General features: G+C 37.6%; 2 protein-coding genes across 2 annotated transcripts; one reads left to right on the forward strand and one right to left on the reverse strand.

The window, feature by feature from the left end:
• Positions 1-961: 961 nt before the first annotated feature.
• On the reverse strand, positions 962-1,324 carry LOC112818120 (large ribosomal subunit protein eL43-like). The gene has a single exon (XM_025865340.2). The coding sequence runs from the start codon at positions 1,298-1,300 to the stop codon at positions 1,022-1,024; it is 279 nt and encodes a 92-aa protein (XP_025721125.1). The 5' UTR covers positions 1,301-1,324; the 3' UTR covers positions 962-1,021.
• Positions 1,325-7,622: 6,298 nt separating this feature from the next.
• On the forward strand, positions 7,623-8,888 carry LOC112818121 (protocadherin beta-18-like; the record flags this gene model as incomplete). The annotated part of the gene is made up of 1 exon (XM_025865342.2): positions 7,623-8,888. A coding segment is annotated over exon 1 (1,266 nt), but the record flags the coding sequence as incomplete, so codon positions are not given.
• Between the last annotated feature and the right edge of the window lie 4 nt (positions 8,889-8,892).

Here is an 8,892-nt window from a genome sequence, read left to right on the forward strand (position 1 = left end):
GGCGCGGGGACCCTGTCCCACAGCTACCAGTACGAGGTGTGTCTGACAGAAGGCCTCGGGTCAAATGAGTTCAAGTTCTTGAAGCCCATTATCCCCAGCCTTCCAGTCCCTGACACTGGTAGAAATATAGGAGTAAATGAGAACTTTAGGAATAGTTTTGGATTCAACATTCAATAAAATAATTTATTTTAAACTTTGAATCTTTTGTTATTCTTGACAATGTGTAGATACTTTTTTGCCAATCTGTAATGGATATTAGGTTGTACTATAGTTGCATGCATTATCATTTCTCGCTCTCCTCACAACTCTTTATTAGCGGCCATAATGAAGTAGAAATGTAAACTGTGTGTTGTCTTTTTTTTTTAATTGTTTGGTCAAAAATGTTATATTAACGGAGCTGTTGCTCATTTTTTGTTGTGATAATGGCATTGTTATGCAAGACAATGTTACTAATTATTTGGAGATACAAACTGAAGTGTTAAGAGCGAATGCCACAATATATGGAACTTACTTCTGGGTATTTTATCAAAGCAGAAAGCAAAAATAAAAAATGCTGTTGGATCTGGGTGGAAGTATATTGGATTTTTGTTGTACTACTAATGTCGCATATTTTCATCATAAAGTGTAAAAAAGGTACCTCTCCATATTTAGTACTAGGAAAACTAATTTACTTGCTTTTTGTCTTACAGTGTTTTTCAAAAATTCACTGTGACAAAATGAAAGTGATCATATTGAAAATTATTGATTTCTTAAGTAATTTTCCTTTGTTGTTCTTATGCTTTGTGGGGAAGGAACTTTATAATGCTGTGGGCCTTGATATGGCTGTTTTGTTTTCTTCAATACCATGTTTACTAGTTTAAATTTCTATTATTTTATATTGTTCATGACTTAACTAGAATGTAGTTCATGGTGTCATTCTGAGTAAAATAACTATCAGAAGAGTACCTATAAAAACTTCTTTTTTTGTTACATAAATTAACCCATTTATTATAGGCTAGTAATGTTTCAAATGGTGAAGCTTCTACTGGTCTTTCAACTCCTTCAGTCTTCTGATAGCCGACTTTACTGTGACAGCAGAAGTGATGTTGTAGTTCCAAGCGCCACCAGCGACGGTTTTCATGCAGGAGCCACAATGCCAGATCCCCACAGCTCGTCTTTTCATCTTTGTTTTGCCACAGAAGGAGCAAGTGTACTTGGCATGCTGGCTTATTTCAATCTTCTTCACCATTTTCCTGAGGGAGGCACCATAATGGGTCCCGTATTTACCCACAATTCCGACCTTCTTGGTGCGTTTAGCCATGTCGCCGCAAACTAGGTCTGAGCCCAGAGAGCCCTATAAAAACTTCTTCAGTTGAAATGAAAAATCAAAATGTTAAAGAAATGAATTAAGTTCACTTTTCCATTGATTTGTAATCTTTAATACTTTGTGGCCTCTCTCTGATATCCAAAAGAAAGAATGGTTCTGTATTTATGGTTTATAGATATCTTATGGTGTTACAGATTATGTCTCTAATATTTAAGTAGACAGTTTAATGGAAGATTATAGGTAGAGATTTTCATAGCTATAATGTAGTGTGGCTATGTAGCTAGTGTGTCTTACATTTTTGTAATTTTCTCATAAAATTAGATATAGGCTAGATGATGTAATAAAATAGAATTTGACATTGAGAAATGGGTGCAACAAATTCCAATTTCCCTAGGAATCTTTTTTTTCTTCATGAAATTTTTACTGGTTTTATTTTGTGTTGCAGTAGATATTTACTGGCTGTGAGAATTTCATATAAATAGATATTTAAACAATAAAATCTTGAAAAAGAATGTTTGGCCCCTGTTAATCCCTCAGACTCATAAGAAGCAAATCTTATGCTTCTTATGCACTAATAAGAATAGATAAGAATAGGGGCACCTGGGTGGCTTAGTCGGTTAAGTGTCTGCCTTCGGCTCAGGTCGTGATCCTGGAGTGCCAGGATCATGTCCCACGTTGGGCTCCCTGCTCAGCGGGGAGTCTGCTTCTCCCTCTGACCCTCCCCACTCTCATGCTCTCTCTCTCTCTCTTATCCTCTCTCTCTCTCTCAAATAAATAAATAAAAATCTTAAAAAAAAAAAGAATAGACAAGAACAGGGGCACCTGGGTGGCTCAGTTGGTTTGGCATAACACTCTTGATTTCAGCTCAGGTCATAATCTCAGGGTCCAGGGATCAAGCCCCATGTCAGGCTCTGCGCTCAGCAGGGAATCTGCTTGAAGATTCTCTCCCTCTCCCCTTTCTCCCTCGGCCCCTCCCCACTCTCTCTCTTTCTCTCTTCTCTAAAATAAATAAACATTTTAAAAAAGAATAGATAGGGGCGCCTGGGTGGCTCAGTTGGTTAAGTGACTGCTTTGGGCTCAGGTCATGATCCTGGAGTCCCTGGATTGAGTCCTACATGGAGTCCCTCATTGGGCTCCCTGCTCAGTGGGGAGTGTGTTTCTCCCTCTGACTCTCCCCCTCTTGTGCTCTCTCTCATTCTCTCTCTCTCAAATAAATTAATAAAATCTTTTTAAAAAAGAAAAGAATAGAGAAAAACAGAATATCCTATTTGAATAATTTAGGAAGAGACTTGTAGACTACCATATAGAACAGAATCCAGGGTCAGATCCTCTTATATAAGAGAATGTGGTTGTGATAGAGGAGGTGTCAAAATCACTGGGTTTAGGGGCAAGACATATCACTTAGCAAATGTTATTGGGAAAATTGGCTCACTATATAAAGAAAAATCCTCATCTCATGCCATATAAAAATAAACTTTCTATGGATTTAAGAGGTGAAGTTAAAGTATTTTAATTGAGAAAATGTAATAAACCCTGGTAAAAATATATTTATAACCTTACTATCAGTTTGAATTCCTTAAAGCTTTAAAAGTACAAACAATAAAGATGAAAACTGACAAATATTACTACCTCAGAACCAAAAGATAACATAGGTAAGCCAGAAGGCAGGGAGAAGCTACTTGGAGCAGTTCAACTGAGAAGGATTATTATTCAGATTATTCAAGTAACTGTTGCAGATTAGCAAAAATCAAAAAGTCAGAGAGCCAGTAAGGTTTTTTTTTTTAAAGGATAGAAGGGAAAGGAAATTCAAAAAAGGGAAAATGAAGTCTGAAAAGAACATGAAATGATGCTTGACCTCATTAGTTGGTGAAAAACATACTAAAATAAGACCTACTTTATACCCATAGCATTAGTAAAGATGAGAATTTTGCATAATATCAAGTGGAACAATAGGAAATCACATGTACAGACCACTTTGAGAGATATTTAATTGTATTTAGTGAAATTTAGAGTGAACATACCCTGTGATCCAGCAATTCTACTTTGGGGTATATAAGCCAGAAAATTCTTTTTTTTTTTAATTGAAGTATAGTTGACACACAATGTTATATTAGTTTCAAGTGTATAAGCCAAATAATTTCTTTCACAGCTTCACAAATGATATGCATAAGAATGTTCATCTTGGGGAGAGCAAAGAATAGGAGTCAACCCCACATATCCATCAGTAAAGCAACTGATAACTGAAATGTGGAAAATGTTTCTGAAGATGTATTATGCAGTATTATCAAAAGGAGTGAACTAGGTGTATATAAAACCACATGGATAAATCCCAAATGTTTTAAAAGAAAGAAAGATACTAAGATTTATAGTACAGTGCTGTGTATGTCCATATAATACATAATATCTTATATTTGTACAAATATATAAATAAACATATTGGGAGGAGAGAAGAAGGAACAGATGTGGGAAAGAAGTTGTGTTTATATAGGAGAATAAAGAATGCAGAGAGAAGTAGGAGCTATACCAATGTCAATGACAGAAATTGTCTCTTTGAAGAGATTGTTTAAGTTGATTGCAGCATTATAGGGTTGATTTAGCATTGATCAGTTGAAGTTGGTACAAAATGCATATTATTTCTCTATCTTCTTGAGATCAATTGCCCATACTCTAGAAAGCTAAGAGTTTACTTGTAATTTTGAGACAAGTCTCATTGAGACTTATTTGTAGTAAGGATGGTACAGATTGTGTAGACCCATGCTTCCATTGAAAACAATTAGCTAATAAGACACTAATATATTATCAGGTCACAATTAATGTCTAAGGGTAATCCAGAGAGATAAATGAGCTTAAAATCTACTTTTTCACTAGAATATTTGGAATCCTAGGAAGTGTAAACCTCTATTTAGATGGTTTATATAATAAGGGAGGAAATAAAAGCATAACAAAGTAAAGTTCATAGAAGACCCTTGCATTAATAAATATGGATCCCTAAGAACTACTCCTTTAAGGTGAAAGTAAACAGGAAATGGATGAACCCTTGTGTGGAATTTCAGCCCTGAATTTGATTTTTTAGCACTGAACAAATGGTTGTTGACAAAAGTAGTGCTTCCAGATTCTGATGGAACCGAATGCAGACCTTCTATAAAAGAAAGTTCATCCTAAGGCTAAAAATATTCATATAAATAAGTTTTATATTCTTAACTTGACCACAAAGATAACTGAATACACAAGGAAACATGACACCATGAGTGAGAGCCAACAGAAAAAAAAATCAGAATACAGAAATATACTTCAAACATTTTAACTAGCAGACAATCTAATAATATGCTAAACACTTTAATTGAAATAAAAGTTATGCTTAGAGATGTAAAGAGAATAAGAAATGTGATAGATTATTAAAGAACCAAATAGGGGTGCCTGGGTGGCTCAGTCAGTTGGGCGTCTGCCTTCGGCTCAGGTCATGATCCCAGGGTCCTGGGTTTAAGCCCTTCATCAAGCTCCCTGATCAGCTGAGAGCTTGCTTCTCCTCCCCACTCGCCACCTGCCACTCCCCTGCTTGTGCTCTCTCTGTCAAATAAATGAATAAAATCTTGAAAAAAAAAAGAACGAAATAGAACTCCTAGAACTAAAAAATATAACCAAAATTTAAATTCAATTAAAATTGAATAAAAGGCTTAATGAGAAAGTAGATATAACTGAATAAATAATTTGTGAAGTGAAAGGTCAGAATATATCTAGCATACAGCTGAGAGAGTTTGGAAGATGAAAAAATATGGAGGAGATGGTTAGAAACATAGGACAGAGTAAAAAGTTTAAGACAGGATCAGAAGCAATATTTGAAAAATACTGTAGGGTCACTTGGCTGGCTCAGTCATTGGAGCATGCGACTCTTAATCTCAGGGTCATGAGTTCAAACCCCACATTGGGCGTGGAGCCTACTTAAAAAAATTCATATATATATATATATATGAGATTTTTCCAGAATTGATTAAAATGTCAACACACAGATTCAAGAGACTCAAATAAACCTGACAGGATAAGTAAAAGATAAACATGCCTGGAAACATCATTGTGTAGTTTTAAAAAGCCAAAAACAAAGAGAATTTTTTAAATGAAAAGGTATAGGGAAAAGACATACAATCTTTAAACACATGGCAGTTAGACAGACAGCTATGTTCCATGCTGACAATTTCTCAACAGTAGCACTGGAAATTAAAAGCAAGATATCTTCAATAAGCTGAAAGAAATGAGAAAATCTTCCTGCCTTAAGAGTCATCAAATAAGAGAATCAAATGAGAGATATCAGTGTGGCTTTAAATTAAACAAGATCATAGGAGAGAAGTGGTGTAAAGACATTTGATTTCTCAAATATAACTTCTTACAGTTTTACTCTGTCTATCCTTTGCCACAATTCTGGGTCTAGGAGTTTGACCTGTCTCTGTTTCTAGCCTTCTTCTCCTCTGGTGACATTCATTTATACTCTAGTCTTAGTCACCTAAGACCATGGACACTTTCTGGAGATGATAGTCTCAGAGCTACATCATCTCCGAAATCACAAAATCAAGCATACTCCTCTTAATTTACAACTTACCTTCTTTCTTGAAGGGCTTCAACCACCATTTATACTGATAAATCCTAAATTTGTCTCTGTAGCTCAAACCTCTTTTCTCAATTTCATTTATGTAGTGGAAGATCATTTATATAACTATTTATATGGGGTGCTCTATGGACAATTCAAACGCAACACGTTTTAAATTTAAATGGTCCCTTCCTTAAAACTAAACATCCTCTCCAGCTCTATACTTCTTCCTCTCTTCTCCTTTTCCTGTTTCCTCTATTAGTTAATAGCACCAACACTCAGTTCCCTAAGCCTGAAGAAAGGTACATTTTTTTCACTTCTTATCCCACTCCCTCCATTTCTAGTCTGTCACCACATCCTGTATCTTTATCATTTTAATATAAGATTATTACTGCACTTCTAGTTGAGGTCAATGTCATCTCCTTTTCTATTTAAAAGCCTTTAATAATCTTGCATTTCCATTGATGTAGAGTTCCAAATGCCTTGGAAGGGCTTACAAAATTATTTGCTTATCTCTCCAATCTCATTTCTTATTTCTTTCCTCTTGTTCTATGGCTTAGCCATATTGATCCTATTTCAGTTCTTCCAAAAACACTTCTCTCATCTCAGATATGCACAATCATATTTTGGGATTATCCGGAAATTTTACTCAACACCCATTTTTTGTTCCAGAAAAGTATTTTCTGTACTTCAAAATTCTGGTTAGATGGCCCTTATCTATGCTCTTAGAATAGCATGAACTTTTGCTATCATGGTATTCATTACGTTCCATTTTTTTAAGTTTTAATTTATTTTTATTTTTAGTGGGGAGGGGCAGAGGAAGAGGGAAGGAGAGAATCTTAAGCAAGCTCCATGCTCAGCAGGGTCTCACGACTCTGAGATCATGTCCTGAGCTGAAATAAAGAGTTGGATGCTTAACTGACTGAGGCACCCAGGCATCCCTCATTATGTTCTATTTTTAAATGTGCAATCACTTTCTGCCTCCATCTCTCAGGACAGAAACTGCTTACCACTCTATCCCTAACACTTACTACCATTCCTAGCACAAGTATATGGTCAATAAATATTTGCTAGACAAAGTAATGAATGGATGAATAAAATATTTATGATTATGCCCCTGGAAGGCCTGGGTCTGCAAAATAGACCTTTTCTACAACTAAACTGGGATCTAGTTTGTTCAATTTTTAAAAAAGATTTTATTTATTTGTTTGACAGAGAGAGACACAGCAAGAGAGGGAACGCAAGCAGGGGGAGTGGGAGAGGGAGAAGCAGGCTGGAGCAGGGAGCCCGATGCAGGGCTCAATCCCAGGACCCTGGGATCATGACCTGAGCCGAAGGCAGATGCTTAATGACTGAGCCACCCAGGTGCCCCGGAGAAAGTGTAATTTAAATTAATCAACAAATACACAAAATAATATTTTGTCTCAAACTTATTTGACTGTTTAAAAACCTGAGAAGCTGCAGAGTCGCGTGGTGGCGCTGCAGGATAAGATGGGGACTTTATGGTACTATCCAATGCTCTGGTCTCCATTAATCAGTGGAATTGAGAGCACAGGAGAAGCAGGAAGGGGAAAAGAGGGTTTCAAGAGAAAGCTAGGGAGCCAACAACACCCTCGTGACAGGATTACAAGTCTATAGATCCCCAGTGGTCCAGGCTGATAGATGAAAGGAGCAATATAGGAGCTGTTTGCGACTGAGTTGAAACATTTCTGCAGAAACACCTTTGGCTAAGGAGCCATGGAGCCAGGAGAGAGGCGCCCTCAGCGGATAAGGCAAGTGCTGCTTTTCTTTGTTTTCCTGGGAGGGTCTTTGGTGTGTTCAGAGCCCTGGCGCTATTCTGTGGCAGAGGAAATGGAGATCGGCTCCGTTATAGCCAATGTGGTGAAAAACATAGGTTTGGGTGTGGAAGACTTGGTTGCACGGGGGGCGAGAGTCATCTTTGACGACTATAAACCATATTTACTGTTGGATCAGCAGACTGGCAACTTGCTCTTAAACGAGCAACTCGACCGGGAGGCTCTTTGCCATCTCACAGAGCCATGTATATTGTATTTCCAGGTATTATTTGAAAATCCTTTACAATTTTTTCGGGCTGAACTTTGGGTTAAAGACATAAATGATCATACTCCTGCCTTCCTAGACAAACACATACTTCTGAAAATCTCAGAAAGTACTGCTCCAGGAACCTCATTCCAAATGGACAGTGCTCAGGACTTGGATGTAGGAAAAAATGGTGTCCAAAACTATACATTAAGTCCCAATCCTTATTTCCACCTTAAATTACAAGCCAGTGATGATGGCGGAAAATACCCAGAGCTGTTACTGGACCAATTTTTGGATCGAGAAAAGGAGCCCGAGTTTAGATTAACGCTAACAGCCTTGGATGGCGGGTCTCCGCCCAGGTCTGGAACTACACTGGTTCGTGTTTTGGTTTTAGATATCAATGACAATGCTCCAGAGTTTGAGAGTCCTGTCTATGAGGTTCAGGTACCAGAAAACAGTCCTGTGGACTCCTTGGTCGTCAGGGTGTCTGCTACAGATTTGGATGCAGGAATATATGGAGAACTATCTTACTCATTTTCCCACGTCTCCACAGACATACGGAAAACATTTGAAATCCATCCAATTTCTGGTGAAATCCATTTAAAAGCGCTTCTGGATTTCGAGTTAATTCAGTCATATACAATAAATATTCAGGCCGTTGATGGAGGTAGCCTTTCTGGTAAATCAGCAATTTTAGTTCAGGTTGTGGATGTGAATGACAACGCACCCGAAATAGTCATGACATCTCTTACCAGCCCCATACCTGAAAATTCGTCACCTGAAATGGTGGTCGCTATTTTTAGCGTACGAGACCAAGATGCTGGGGACAACGGGAAGATGGTGTGCTCCATTCAGGATGACCTCCCCTTTCTCTTGAAGCCTACCTTCAAGAATTTCTACACCCTGGTAACAGAGATACCACTGGACAGAGAGAGCCAGGCCGAGTACAACATCACCATCACCG

The sequence above is a fragment of the Callorhinus ursinus genome, unplaced genomic scaffold, assembly GCF_003265705.2.
Source record: "Callorhinus ursinus isolate GAN/ISIS: 27379988/994484 unplaced genomic scaffold, GSC_fseal_2.0 scaffold2026, whole genome shotgun sequence".
NCBI lineage: Eukaryota > Metazoa > Chordata > Mammalia > Carnivora > Otariidae > Callorhinus > Callorhinus ursinus.

Bases quoted from the DNA above. Each gene is read 5' to 3' on its own strand.
- LOC112818120 (XM_025865340.2), bottom strand. From the start codon at position 1,300: ATGGCTAAACGCACCAAGAAGGTCGGAATTGTGGGTAAATACGGGACC.